This window comes from Periplaneta americana, chromosome 12 (genome assembly GCF_040183065.1).
Source record: "Periplaneta americana isolate PAMFEO1 chromosome 12, P.americana_PAMFEO1_priV1, whole genome shotgun sequence".
Lineage (NCBI taxonomy): Eukaryota > Metazoa > Arthropoda > Insecta > Blattodea > Blattidae > Periplaneta > Periplaneta americana.
The window spans coordinates 89,577,233-89,593,474 of NC_091128.1; the positions used below are offsets into that span (position 1 = coordinate 89,577,233).

Below are 16,242 nucleotides of genomic sequence, written 5' to 3' on the forward strand. Positions count from 1 at the left end.
AACAAAAGAGTTCTCAATGAGCAACAAGCCAAGACGTGACTGACTGACTGACAGTAAGCCTGCTAACTAGCAAAGTGAAGTAGTACAGTATACACAAGCCCTTTTTATAGTGAGTAATAAGTGAGGTAAAGAATCTACTAAGAATGGATACCACAAGTCTAAGAGAAACTATCAATATTATTAACAGAAAACTGGAAGATCTACTAAAGGAAAACAATCTATTAAAAAAGAAGGTGAAATATTTAGAAGAAGAGAAAATGAGGAACAATCTAATCTTCTTTGGAAGAGAAAGTGAAAGAACAATCTTGGGATACGTTTGAAGTGAAAGTGAATGTGTCCTGGGAGTGGTTAGGTACTGACATTGGAAACAGACAGGTGAAAGAAGTGTATAGAATGGAAAATGGGAATAATAGGACTATTTTGGTCAGACTGGCAAACCAGATGATTAAGGAGAGAATCATGGATAATAGGAAAGGATTGAAAGACTTGATTATTAGTATAGAAGAAGATTTTGATATGAGGTGAGCTGTAGAAGAAAGGTGTTAGTGCAGTTTATGAAAAATGGACATTGTGCTAAATTAATAATTAAGGGTAAATTGAAAATTAATGGGGAGTTATTCGATGTCGAATTTTGTTTAGAAAACGTGAATGAGTCGACAAATGGAGAGAATATAAATAAAAAAAAAGAACAGAGATAAAGCAGAGAGTGGCCCTCAGTAGCGTAGTTGGTATAGCGCTGGCCTTATATGCTCCAGGTTGCGGGTTCGATCCTGGCCGAAGTCAATGGCATTCAAGTGTTTAAATGCGACAGGCTCATGTCAGTAGATTTATTGGCATGTAAAAGAACTCCTGCGGGACAAAATTCTGGCACACCAGTGACGCTGATATAATCTCTGCAGTTGCGAGCGTCGTTAAATAAACCATAATTTAAATTTAATTTAAAATTTTTAAAGGTGAGAGTAAGAGGAACTGTAAATAATAGCATAATGAAAAGAAAAGGTACAGTTGCGAAAGGCATGAGGGCAGTGACACAGGAGATTGAGATCGAAAGATGTCAAAAAAAATCATCAATGTCAGCAAATTTCATTCAGGTGATAACGAATACTCAGGCGGCAGCTATGTCATCATGAAGATCAGTAATGACGTCACCCCAAGGCCAAGTCAAAAGTGCGAAGATGCAGAAAAGTAGAGAAACAAGCGAAGTATCAAATGATAACAGAAGTGGAGACCTTGGAGTTGACAGGCAGAAGTGGGGAGAGAACAATGTTGAATCAACGAAAGAAGAGAGTGGGGAAAGAGGAATTGAACTGATGCACTTTTTCAAGGTTATGAAATTGTTTTGTTTAAACAGTGGATTCTAAGAGCAAATTATAAATAAGGTGAAACCTATGTTCTAGGATACAAATGATAATGTGATGTGTTAGAAGTGTAGCGAAATTTAAGAATAGATTATGTTTTGTCGGAAATAGTTAACAAGGGTATGTCTTCTATATCAAATAAGTTTATGTTATTTACAAGAAAGAATTATTTAGTTAAGAGAAAGGTGGGAATTAAGTTGAATGAAAAAATTAGTATGAATAATTATTAAGTGCAGCTGAGTATAAGAGAAGTAAAGCAGAATAATCAGAGTGATAAATTAGGAAGAGAAATAAGCGAAAGTGAAGGAATATGAAAGATATAGTTAAGAGCAGGTATTAAGATAACGACACGTCTGTGTTTTAAGCTGTAAATAATGTAAGTAAGGGATTATATATCATATCATAATATCATATATATCACATCATATCATATCATAATCATTATCATATCATATCATATCATACCATACCATATAACATTGAAATGAAGTATTTATATAGATCCATTTAAAAGAATGGAAAATAAAATATGAATACAAAATAAATATAGCAAACCTCTGGAGAAGTAGGTTGTTCTTCCAGCTGAATGCATGTCCAGCAGAACTGCGAAAAAAATTCTTTGGCTTCATGTAATAGACCTGCATTGTTACAGTGAATTCCTAAATTGTATGCCTTTATTGCTGAAATCAAACAACAGAATTTATTCGATTACAAGTGGGACAAACCTAAAGAAAAATAAAGTGATGTAAGTATTCTTGAAAATCAAACAATGTCTACTCCACACGTAAACAGATAATCACAAGACTGTAAAAAGGAGTATTTTGATTGACATTTATATGTTGCACAAGAAGCAGGTCATTTCTCGTTCATGTGAAAGAATATTTTTGTTACACCATGTCGTTGAGTAAAGCAAATGGTAGTTATGAAAGAGAGACAGAAGATTGTGTTTTACACAGCCACGCAATGACAATATTGATATTTAGAATTTACGAATTTTTTTCTTTTATATATATTCCAGCATTTCTTTCTGTTTTAAGACAAAGGGTTGAGCCTCGAGTCCTTCATCAACCGAAAAAGCTTGTTTAACTCATTGTAACTCAGAAACCAGTAAAGATTTTGAGTACTGTCAATGTTTAAAAGTAATTTCCATTCTTTCTCAACATTTCTCTCTCTTTAACCCTCCATCTAAAGTTAAAAAAAAGTTTGCTGTTTACCAACATTTGAAGATATAAATGTCTATTTTGAACAGATCACTTCGAAGCTAGTATTTTTCTCTCTCTCTTTTCAAAAAAGATTTGAATTCGAATATTTTTCTATGGCTGTCATAGACATTGACCTATAAATCATAAAAATTACAGCGCGATTGACTGAATATCATAGGAGCTACATGATAAATATTTATATGCTTACCTCAAATTATTTTTGGTTTAACATAAATGCATGTCAATATAATGGTTGAACATTAAACTCAAAACCAGTGACAACATATTGCCTCTGTTAACTGATCTGTTCACATTAACAGCCTGTGTTAATTAGATTCAAATGTAACAGGATAGCCAACATTAATTACTAATTGAACAAATGTGCCTAATGTATTTTGTCCCCAAATGAAATTGTAAATCTGCTATACAAAAAGTGATTTTATAGTTCAATATTATCAATGTTATAAAACTGACAAATTCTGTAAATAATGGTTATGTTTAATATCTGATTAAAATTATCAGAGACGAGAATCTCATGCAAATGCATGTTTTTATAGGAACATAGGACATAGCTCAAACTTAGTACTTATCCATTTCATTATTTTCCGGTTCCAAGTATGTGTAATTTTTCCGTGCATATTTGCATGTTTTGGCCTTTTGGGGGATAAAAACATGCATAATGCATATTTAAGCAATTTTTAGCTTAATAATGCATATAATATACAGTTTAAATACATATTTTAATGGTTTTGAGTGAACACTTCAGTTTCTCTATTTTAGCTTCAGAAATCAGGACTGAAGACGAAAAAGAAAAGCTAAATAACAGAAAAATGGAATAAAATGATAAGATTTTCACAATAAGATGTTAGAGGACCTTTCTCTGGATGGAAGTTCACTTTTGCAACACTTTACCTACGATCTTCTACAGACTGCGTGTCATAAATGGATTTATTACATTGGATATTTTGATAATAGTAGAGAGGAAATATAGAGAGTTCAAGGAAACTGCTGACAAATAATTTAGGTCACAAGCACCCTCTTTCAGGGAGATAAATTCTCTTTGCACAGTGGATTAAAAGAAAGGATTTTATTAGATTCGATGGGAATGTCAGATTCTGTGATTGTTGCAGTAAAGAGGTAAGCACTGCTATTCTGTTTCCGAATATTTTCTATGACAGTTGTTCTTTGTAAAACATTACAAAACTTCTTTAAAATAAACTGGACAGGGTCATAAACGCGAACCCGGACTACAGATTCTTTTGTTCAATGAAAGTTATTTGTGGCGAAAACTTGAATGACACTGTCACAAGTATGTTCAAGTTTGCACCAATAACTTCTTGCAATGTAGAGAGGCCATTCTCTGCCTACAAAAACAGATTGACTGACAAGAGCAGGAACCTCACAGAAACCAATTTAGAAATGTTATTAGGTTGTTTAATTGTGCAAAAAAAATTGAAGTGCATATTTTAATGTATTTTTCGCTCGATCATGCAAGTTTCATAGTTTGATAGTGCATGAATACATGCATATTTTAGGATTTTAAAGTCCATGAAATTCTCGTCTCTAACTATAACTAACCAGTTTCTTCCCATCATTACCATTGGAACACAGCTAGCACATACTGCCCACAAAGTGGCGAACTAACAGAAGGATACATCTTGCATCATAGGAGTTAAACCCCCTAGCCATTACTGTGTCAACAGAGCATGACTCACTCCCAACTTGGCCAAGCTGTAAAGCCATACATGTACACATGCACACGTACATGCACACAATGTACACATACACAAAGCACTGTTCATCATTCAAAATACATCTAGCATATATAGAAGAAACTCCCATGACTGTCTAACCAAGCATTATACTGATACTGGTACATTGGCTTCTAACCTCAGCACAATACAACAACAACACTAATAATAAAAACTCATTACCCTTACCATAGACTTTCCACATATTTCTCCATGCTGGACAGTTCTCTGCCTTCAGTGTCTTTAACTGAGCAATTATGTTTTCCAAAGTGACCAGAGCCTCACTCATCAGCTTAGGAAAGCCTTCTGTTTTATTGACAACTGAAGACGTCGCCAAAGAAATGACAATGCCAATCAGATTTATTGAAGATATCATGTCATTCTTAACTCCACATTCCTTCCCAGATGGAAATGTACACTTTATACAGTTAGTTGACAAAAGTTTCTACAAGAGAACAAACAATAAAACATTTTGGCTATGAGTGTTCATGCAGAAAATGAGGTCTACAACAAACACATGACCAGCAAAAGTGAAATGTGACAGGTTCAATTTTTTAAAAATATTCATCTCTTAAGCATATATCACAAGATTTTGCTTACTGTCTTTCCATTATCAAATGTGTCCCACCATATTAGTTTCGATTGTTATACAGCTGAGTTAGTCTTCTTTTTAGACTCTTAACAATGTGATGCATTATAATAGGCCTAAATTCATCAATAGCTATTTGCAAGTCTGATAACATGACGCACAGCAACCATGTTATTTACAGAGCTGCAATAAACATCTGATGTTTGTCAGTCAGTGTAGGTAGTGTAAACTTGGGACGAAACTTCCAGAAACAAAACAAGTAAACTCACTTTTAATAAATTTACAGAAAAGACACCAAAGTTTTGAAAACATATTTCGTCTTCTGCTTCGAAGAGGAAGCCCTATTGACTTTCTACTATTTTTTCATGTGAAGAAGTAGGTCAAATTTTATAAATATGTTTAAAATATATGTAAATAAATAACTGAGTTCTTCAGACAGTTATCATTTTACTTTACTTAAAATTGTCTTTTTAATGGTAAAGAAATGAGCAACTTCTTTTTAATGTACTGTAGTTTGCAAGTAGGCTTATTTTTTTTTTTATAAAAAGTTGATTGTCGAAAAAATATATTACGTCCAACATTTAATACTATGAAGACTATTGCACAGAGGAAGCTGATATTGTGCACAAATTAATTTCTGTATTAACTTGACTTTTGTAATACATTACTATAAAATGTAAAAAATGCTATTTTTTTTTCTGACCAATTTCACATAGAAAGTTTCCTATATAAGAGGTTTTGTCAAGACATATGAATAGCAGTAACTAACTTACTACTTCAAAATTTGTTTATTTTCCTACAGAATGGTAAATGAAAAGAAAGGACATGTTCCTCCAGCTCCGCTCCTGTTGAATATGATATAGGGAAACCTTCTGCATAAATCTGTTACCACTCCTCATGTGGGTATCTCGACTCAATTGTTTCTACAGCCAGAGTCTTCAAACTAGTTTACCTCTTTCAGACTTTTTAATGTCTTCCATGAGGGTCAAACTGTGTTCTATATGAATGGTATTTAATGGACTGTCTTTCATTCATAAATTTTGTTTCGTTTGAGGAATAGTTGAGTCTCTTTTAATTCTGTGTACTAATTTTGTAAAACTTTTCTGTGTTTTTAATCTATTCAGTTTGGATATTACACTAACTACCATTTCCTGTATAGGCCTATGTCAATCTAATTAATTTATCATGTTGTATTAGTGTTTGTTCTTGCAATCTCGTAATTATATTCAGTAGCGAAGAGCGACAAAATTTTTAGGTAAGCTGGGCTGAAGGCATGGTTCAGAAATAGTGATCTAGGCCGTGCTTTACATCGCTAAAAGGTAAATGAAATGCAGAAACGCTCCTGTTTTTAATTAACTAAATTCTAAATTGATCTTGTCCCTTCTTCGAAAATGTTTGTGAAAGCTCAGCTGACTCTGTCTGCCCTGAAGCTTCGCCACTGATTATATTACGTGTATTCATAAGACTCTGCATAGCTATGGAGTTGTTTTTACTGCTCTAGTAATTAATCTTAAGGCCTGCTTTTGAAATAAAGTGTTTATTTCTAGTTATATAATGGAGTTTAATTATAATACTAGGTACAAAAACTAAGTCGAAATAATGTTGCAGACATATTTTTTTATATAAGCAATGTTTATTTTAATACATACACAGAGTGGAAGTGAAATAGTGTTACAGATTTTCAGAGCGAATAGCTCATGTTGTATGTAACAAAAAGCTATGATATCATATTGGTGGAAAGTTCATAGTTTTTTCAGAGAAAAATGTTCTTTCCCAAATGTTTAACAGCCTCTTATTCGGCGACTATTGTGAGTAGTATCGTGATTTTTTGTCCATATTGATAGGAAATCTAATAAAGAATAATTTATTCCTCTGGTGTATTCATAGATTTCAAAAAGGCATATGTCTCGGTTAAGAGAGAAGTTTTATATAATATTCTTATTGAATTTGGTATTCCCAAGAAACTATTTTGATTAATTAAAATGTGTCTCAGTGAAACTTACAGCAGAGTCCGTATAGGGCAGTTTCTATCTGATGCTTTTCCAATTCATTGCAGGCTAAAGCAAGGAGATGCACTATCACCTTTACTTTTTAACTTTGCTCTAGAATATGCAATTAGGAAAGTTCAAGATAACAGACAGGGTTTGGAATTGAACGGGTTACATCAGCTTCTTGTCTATAAGGACGATATGAATATGTTAGGAGAAAATCCACAAACGATTAGGAAAAACACTGAAATTTTACTTGAAGCAAGTAAAGCGATAGGTTTGGAAGTAAATCCCGAAAAGACAAAGTATATGATTATGTCTCGTGACCAGAATATTGTAAAAAATGGAAACATAAAAATTGGAGATTTTTCCTTCGAAGAGGTGGCAAAATTCAAATATCTTGGAGCAACAGTAACAAATGTAAATGACACTTGGGAGGAAATTAAACACAGAATAAATATGGGAAATGCCTGTTGTTATTCGGTTGAGAAGCTTTTGTCATCTAGTCTGCTGTCAAAAAATCTGAAAGTTAGAATTTATAAAACAGTTATATTACCGGTTGCTGTGTATGGTCATGAAACTTGGACTCTCACTTTGAGAGAGGAACAGAGATTAAGGGTGTTTGAGAATAAAGTGCTTAGAAAAATATTTGGGGCTAAGAGGGATGAAGCTACAGGAGAATGGAGAAAGTTACACAACACAGAACTGCACACATTGTATTCTTCACCTGACATAATTAGGAATATTAAATACAGACATATGAGATGAACAGCGTATGTAGCACGTATGGGAGAATCCAGAAATGCATATAGAGTGTTAGTTGGGAGATTGGAGGGAAATAGACCTTTGGGGAGGCCGAGACGTAGATGGGAGGATAATATTAAAATGGATTTGAGGGAAGTGGGATATGATGATAGAGACTGGATTAATCTTGCACAGGATAGGGATCGATGGCGGGCTTATGTAAGGGCAGCGATGAACCTGCAGGTTCCTTAAAAGCCATTTGTAAGTAAGGTGTATTTCAATAGCATGGACGGTTTTCGTGTAAATTTAATTTTAAAAATCTTTACTTTGAAACCACTGCATGATGAGAGTACCTCTTACATCTGTCTCACGAGTAGTGTGTGTTAGTGGCGATGTTGTCAGACTGCTGAAACTTCAAACTTAATTTTCTAATTAACCTTGCATTTAATAAAAAAAAACGTAATAGGTATATGTTTTCTATTCATTTAAGCGTACCCTATCGTCCCTTTCAATCTGCAAGGTTATTTCACTTCCACTCTATATATTTTCCGTTACTCTACACATTCGTAGAGGGGTCAAAGTTGTTTCAGAAGCAACTCATCGAAGGGAATGTAAAAGCATATGTATGGGCAAAACATGGATGGAGGCAGCCTGATAATGATGATATTATTCGCAAAGCAGTTTCTCTTCAGGTAGCGTAATATAATCTGGGGTGGATTTTTGTTACACAAACAAACTGTACTTGTTGGGATTAAGATGGTGACAGTGATGACAACAGCAACAAGAAAACAGGAATATCTGTTTTGCATAATTCAAACTTACCTCTGAAAGTTGTGATATGAAAACTGACAAACCATAATGGACATCAACTGTCATATGCTTATTCCACTCTTCAGCAGTTTCAGAATTCCAATATGAACTTAATTGAAGCATTGCATTCACAATAGTTATGCAAGTCCAATTCAAGATTTCATTATCTCCATATCGAAGTATCAAGGTGTTCAACATTTGTGTGCACATTTTCAAACCATTCGCAAAGTCACCGGGTCTTTTCAGCATTAAAACAAGAGTTTTTTTTAATAATTCGACACATTTTCTACTCACTGCATCTGTTTTATTCCACATACCAATGCAATCTGCAATCCTATTTATAACAAACTCTCCTCTTTGAAGTTGGCTTCCTACACCAAACACATTTTTCAGTATAGAAGACAGAAGACACAGGTATGACTTGAATATTTGCACTTCACTGATCTTGTTGGATTTATCCACATCTTTGCAATATGTTAAGTTTAGTATGTCTATCTGTGCCTGGACGACTAGCAAACATTCGTCACTTTTCAATTTAACTTCATAAAGAAAATTTGTAGCTCTGTCCAAAGTTTGCAATAAATAACTTCCAATGCAACATTTCAGGAAATTTACAGATTCTTTCAAAATTGTAAGAGCAGATGATAAATCATCTTTGTGCTCTAAGTAGTTATTTTTCTTCTCAATCACTATACGATGAAATAGGTAAAAATAGTTGTAATAGATATTACACGTCTCTTCATCCACTTTACAACTTGTCAGACATACAAAATTACTCAATTTCAATGCAGATTCAAGATCCTGTTGAAAAGAAAGAAATATTTATAGTAATTGAACTACACATAAATAACACAGGCCTGTGACGAAAAAACTTTTTGAAACTTTTTAGCTCTTTATGCATTTTTGTGTGTTGAAGCCAGAAATTACATAAATGGCATAGCAATCACCATTTTTACACAACACTATATTCTATACTTTAAATAGTATTAATATACTGGTGATTTTGTTGCATCTGTAACCCAGTCTCTAATGTAAAATTTTGTACTAACCTGTTGATTAGCATTAGAAGCATAATCTAGAAGGCTGTGTAACGTAGAAAGTGGAAATTCTGAGAGTTTACCAGTTTCAACTCAATGATTTAATAAGAAATTCAGATTACTCAAGGAAAAAGCTGAGCTCTTATGCTCCAAATTAAAAGAAATTAATTTGCTGACACCAGAAACATTTCTTCATTGGTACAGGAGTAGAGAACAGGAATTTACTTCCTACTTTTCACAAGAGGGTAGAAGGCTTGTTTGAAAAGTTCTCTGAATCACCAACAGAGGTCACAACTAGTGCAACCCGGTTCTCGTGTAATAATTAGTCATCCTTCATGAGTAAACACATGGCGCATCAGTGCTCTGGGTAGAGAGTTGTGGTGTGGACGCCTCTCTATTGTTGTTCCAGTGTAGCGATTTGTGAAGGTGGAAAAAACTGAGATTCGAGCAGTGAAAAAATACTTCGTGAAGAAGGGTATGAAAGCAAATGAAATTCATGCCGATTTTTAGAATACACTGGAGGACATTGCTCCTTCATACTCAACTCTTGCCAAGTGGACCAACGAATTTAAATTTGATTGGAAGAGCTTAGAAGATAATCCGCATAATGGTCAGCCAAGATGTGTCACTACCCCAGAAATTATTGCAAAAGTGCACAAAATGGTCTTGGAGGACCGCTGACTGAAAGTGTGAGAAATTGCTGAAGCTGTAGAGATATCATCTGAATGGGCATATTACATTTCAAATGAGGAATTGGGTATGAAAAAATTATCTGCTAGAGGGTGCCGCAACTGTTAACACAGGATCAAAAACGTATCAGGGTACAAATGTCTGGGCAATGTTTCACCCATTTTCAGAAAAACCAACAAGATTTTTTGCGCCGGTTTGTGACCACAGATGAGACATGGCTCCACTGCTATATCCCAGAGACAAAACAAGAGTCAAAGCAGTGGAAACATGTTGATTCTCAATCACCAAGGAAAGCAAAGGCAATACGGTCGGCCAGAAAGGTCATGGCATCAGTTTTCTGGGATGTTAAAGGGATTCTGTTGATAGATTATCTTCCCACTGGTCAAACAATTATGGCACAATACTATACTAACCTCCTGGACCAACTACAGCAAAAGATACGCGAAAAAAGGCCAGGTTTAGTAAGGAAGAAAGTCCCGTTCCATCAAGACAATGTGTGCCCGCACTCATGACAAAAATACACGAACTGAGGTACGAATTGTTGCCACATCCACCTTATTCGCCTGATATGGTTCCATCAGACTTCCATCTCTTCCCGAAGCTCAAAATTTTCCTTGGTGGACGGAGATTCTCTTCAAACAAAGATTTGATAGTCGGAGTTGACAAGTGTTTTGCAGGCCTGAAGGAATCTAATTTTCGAGATGGAATAAAGGTATTGATTGGAACATCGATGGACCAAGTGCAGTAGTGTACAGGGAGACTACATTGAAAAATAAAAATAAAAAAATGAGGTATGTTATTTTTTATTTCATTCCGAGAACTTTCAAATTACTCTCGTACCTCAATATACTGTAATGATATTCCTGGTTTGATACAAAAGTTTAGTGTTCACTACGAAGTGGATGAATGGAGACTTATCGACTCCTTCCAAAAGAAGTTTGAAGACAGTGGTCAGTTCTTTCACACAATGAGAAAAGTATGCTTCGTTACATGTTGGTCTTTCAGTACAATGAGAATCTTAAACTGGTTCTTCCTAAGATAAAATGTAAAGATCATAACTGAATGATCTGTGAAGATCAGAGAGAGTTGTGCATGCTTGTTGATCAGCACACTGGGTATACTAAGTTTCTATATTTTCTCTATGAATGGGACTGCAGAGCAAGAAGCAGTCATTGGGAACAAAAACATTGGCCACAAGAACATCTCTTGAACCTCACACAAGAGGAAAGGCAATAAACACAGCTTCACCATGAAGAGAAAAAGGCAGTATAAAGTATTTGACTAAATGCGAATTGCTAATTATGACAATCTAATACTTTTTGTAAAATATACCTTTAATATTTGCCACAGAACATGTTTCACTTCATCACTTTGGCTGCAAAAGGGTATCTGTCGGGTACAGGGGGGAGAGCCATTAATCCTTCCCATTGAAGACTTTAAGAAACCAACCTGGACAATTACCTAATGTCCCATCCCTACCTTCCCATGGTGCAGCTGTTAGTAAGCATAATTTTACAAGCTGAACTAAAGGGAGGGGCTACTCATCCATTAGCACTGGTCAGCTTGATGAGTTAATGACTGAATTTGGTATAATTTCCCTCTATCCAATACCTAATTCCCTCTTTACCCTTTCCTATCCAGTCCTCTGACTGAACTCTTACTTTCTTCGACCCCGACAGCATTAGAGCATTCGAGGCCTAGGGGTTCATTTCCCTTTCCTTCCTTCTCTTTCTACTTTTCTGTTCCTAGTGCTGACCTGTTATGGCACTAAAATCGTCCTCCAGTGGCTTAAGGAGGGAAAGCTGATGATCAAGATCTCCCAGCTAGGTCCAATGGACCCGTCGACCAACAACAGGTGTGGTCCTCCAGACATTCTGGGGGTTGTGTGTGAATGAAGTAGCCACCAAAATGTTAAAATATGGTGTTCACTTAAATCGGCTACAACTTGCCATTTAACGCCAAATCTGTGCTTCAGTGGCTGGTCATGATAATATCTTTGAAAAATATTGGAGTGCAAGAGGTCAAATGACTTTATTGTCAAACGCCTGACATTAGAAAACAACAACAACAACTTCATCACTTTTCCATATCAAATTCAATAAAATTACATTCACTTTGCTGAAAGTGCCAATGCATGTTGCGAAAAAAATGGTACATGATAGAGAAAATCTGAGCGCAGTTTTGGATTCAGCACCCCAAGAAATTATAAATGTAGCATAAATTTTGATAAAAGTTTTTATGACCTTTAATTTTGTAGCCTGTGTAATTATATTGAAATCTAAATTCCTTTACAAATCAAAAATACAGTAAAAATCCCTTTCCATCACAGCTCAGTATACTATGAAATCTGATACACCATGGGTGCAATCATGTACCCCTCCCCAATATTTAAAAAATTGATATATTTAGTAATGGTACCTATATTTTTCTGAGTTCACAATCTAGTTTTATTTTCCAACATCTATTATTCTTTGTATTTTACACATGTTACATGGGAAGCAAATCCCATTATTTATCTGCAGACACCAGCAGTTGGTTCTACAGCAACATATTGTATTATGTGGCTGCAAAAGGGTATCTGTCAAATACAGGGGGGAGAGCCATTAATTCTTCCCATTGAAGGCTTTAAGGAACCAACATGGACAAATACCTAATGTCCCATCCCTACCTTCCTGTGGTGCAGCTGTTAGTAAGCATAATTTTACAAGCTGAACTAAATGGAGGGGCTACTTATCAATTAGCACTGGTCAGCTTGATGAGTTAATGACTGAATTTGGGATAATTTTCCTCTATTCAATACCTAATTCTCTCTTTACCTAGTCCTCTGACTGAACTCTTACTTTATTCGACTCCTGATCGTATTAGAGCATTCGAGGCCTAGAGGTTTATTTCCCTTTCCTTCCTACCCTTTCTACTTTTCTGTTCCTAGTGCTGACCTGCTATGGCACTAAAATCGTCCTCCAGTGACTTAAGGAGGGAAAGCTGGTGATCAACAAGATCTCCCAACTAGGTCCAGTGGACCCATCGACCAACAGCAGGTGCAGTCTTCCAGACATTCTGGGGGTTGTGTGTGGATGAAGTAGCCATCAAAGCGTTAAAATATGGTGTTCACTTAAATCGGCTACAGCTTGCCATTTAAACAACCGGAGGTAAAATAGTCCCCCAATCGGATCTCTAGGCGGGGACTACTTTAATGGTACTGAATCAACTAAACATCTTACAATATCTTTGAGAAATATTGGAGTGCAAGAGGTCAAATGTCTTTATTGTCAGCTTGGCATTAGAAAACTTTGTAACTCTTCGATACTACAGCTTACTGCAAGTATTATTCGTGTATTTGTACTTGCCATTCCAATCAATGTATTTTTTATTTTAGTAGGTTATTTTACGATGCTTTACCAACATCTTACGTTATTTAGTGTCTGAATGAGATGAAGATGATAATGCCGGTGAAATGAGTCCGGGGTCTAGCACCGAAAGTTACCCAGCATTTGCTCATATTGGATTGAGGGAAAACCCCAGAAAAACCTCAACCAGGTAACTTGCCTCGACCGGGAATCGAACCTGGGCCATCTGGTTTCTCAGCCAGATGTGCTAATCGTTACTCCACAGGCGTGGACTCCAATCAATGTAAGTCAGTATAAGATAGTGTTTATGGGTAAATAATTATATTCATTCTGCCGCATGTTGCTCCAACAAGACGAAATTCGAGCTGTGTGTTCAAAAATGTTTCGACTATCTGGATGCTAGCAATAATACACGGAGCTCCTCATCTTTATAACTTGATTCCTGCACACAGCTTCCTTGCAATGCTAATGTTGGTTCTTTTTTACTTGTAAGAGCAGCTGAGGTGGTCTAGGTTTAAAACTCTGTGTCTTTTTGAGTTCTTAACCTCTTCACTGTGTCTGATGCCGTGAAGAGTTACCTGTTTACTTACTGGTAATTGGTTTAACACACAGATAATTCAATGAAAAAAGCATTATTGTGGCATTACCCACTGAGTGACCAGATATGCATAGTAGGTGTACTCACTTCAGAGGTTTTAATTTACAGCATAATATCAGTTAAGTGGTAACTATAGCTGCAAGCACTAAGAGAAAGACATACCATAGAAAAAAAAATTGCAAATGTGCAAGTGAAATAAGCCTCTCTAAATGTGAGAATGATATTGATGAACCAAGTGTTTTCATGCCAGGTCTAAAACTTAACAAGGATCTAGAAAATATATAAGTGAAGAAACGTCAGTGAACAAGCACATCTATTATAACTTGCCACCATTAAACAATATTTATATTTATTTATTTAAGCTAATGACAGGTGAATTGATATACATCACTGACCGAAGCAAAATTTAAGTACTATACAGTAAATGTATTACAATACAGTGATAAGTGTAGTTCATAAGAATAATTAATGTTTTTTTAAACTCATTGAGGAAAAGTTTCATTGTACCATAAGTAGGTTACATTGCAGGTGTAAAGCATATCCCCTCGCTTGGCATTGTAATGGGATTTTACTGTAATTTCTATTAATTTGCACTTTGGAAAAATGTTCACTTTCTTAATACCATTGTCGTTTATATGTTGTCAGCTGATTAAAGTAAAAAGAAGTAGTTATTTTCTAATGCCAGGCATTTGACAATAAAGTCATTTTACCTCTTGTACTCCAATATTTTTCAAAGATTGGAAGAAGTTAAAATATAAGAAACAACTGATGTAATAGATCGAATAAATAGGCTGGTAACTTATGATAGTTTCTTTTTTTTTTATCGAAAATAATTTAATTATATATAAAATACACACAACAAAATTGTCTAAGAAACAACTAAAAAATTAGAAATATTAAGAAAATTGGCCAAGTTACAAAACTGTATGGAAGTGATATTAAAGAAACTAGTCATTTGTCATTCTACTAGGTTACCATAGTAACTCATAGTAACCAACGATGTTATTTTGTATTGTTACATTGGAAATAATTAAATTAGTGTGTTTTAACAGGAGACATATTATGTAACTAAAAACCGTGTAAAGTCGTAATAAACAGTTAAGAATAGTTTTAATGATGGAAGAACGTCGTCATTTAAACCATGATGAAATGTTTAAGGCGATTGGCATAATTGAAAGTGACGGAAAACAGGCTGATGCTGCAAGGGCTCTAAATACAGGAAGAAGTGTAATTTCAAGAATGTGGAGTCGTTATGAACAATTTGGCAGTCCAGAAGAAAGGCACCAAGGAAGGCCAAGGGTTACCACTGCAGGACAAGACAGATTTCTGTACCTTAGAGCCTTGAGAGAAAGAACTTCAACTGCCATAATGTTAAGAAGTACCTTGCAAAATGTAAGTAACGTAATTGTTTCAACTCAAACTGTCAGAAATAGACTGCATGAAAGAGGCCTTCATGCCTGTCAACCTTTAAGGTATCCAGCTATTCGTCATGGAAATCGAGCATGTCGTGTTTTGTGGTGCCAACATCAAAACTGGACAGTGGATCAATGGGGACAGGTCCTCTTTACAGATGAATCACGCTTTGGTTTGCACCCAGACTCTAGAGTGCTCATATGGAGGCCACCAGGTGACGCAGAAAGGCTTAGGAACGTACAGGAGATCCACAAATGTCAAGGAGCTTCTATCATGGTCTGGAATAATGACCAATAGAAAGATGGACCTCGTTCTTGTAAGAGTAACACAGTGAGCAAATGTTTATATTCAAAACATTTTGTAACCTTTGGTGCTGCCGATCGCTGAAGAGTATGGGCCTGAATTCCTCTACATGCATGATAATGCCAGAGCACATGTTGCAGGAGTGGTGTGTCAATGGTTTCAAACACACAATATTCAAGTGCTACAGTGGCCTGCACAATCTCCTCATCTAAATCCCATAGACCACCTTTGGGATTGCCTTCAAAGAAAAGTTTCGGAGAAGCTAGACAACATCCAGTGTCTGGATCAGCTGTACGCTCAGCTTAGACATCACTGGGAGAACATTCTTTAAGATGAGATTTCCCATCTTATTTCGTCAATGTCAAGGAGGTGCCGAGCTGTACTTAACACAAGAGGTGCTACCATTTACTGA

At 35.5% G+C, this 16,242-nt stretch overlaps 1 protein-coding gene across 1 annotated transcript in view; it reads right to left on the minus strand.

Annotated features, from left to right (window-relative positions):
- The window catches only part of LOC138710674 (uncharacterized), a 62,929-nt gene that overhangs the window by 40,474 nt on the left and 6,213 nt on the right, over positions 1 to 16,242 (minus strand). Inside the window, exons 3-5 of the mRNA XM_069841728.1 lie at positions 8,455 to 9,243; positions 4,501 to 4,756; positions 1,914 to 2,038 (exon numbers count right to left, since the gene is read on the minus strand). Of these exons, the coding sequence (XP_069697829.1) occupies positions 1,914 to 2,038; positions 4,501 to 4,756; positions 8,455 to 9,243 (1,170 nt within the window). The remainder of the gene's footprint in view (positions 1 to 1,913; positions 2,039 to 4,500; positions 4,757 to 8,454; positions 9,244 to 16,242) is intronic.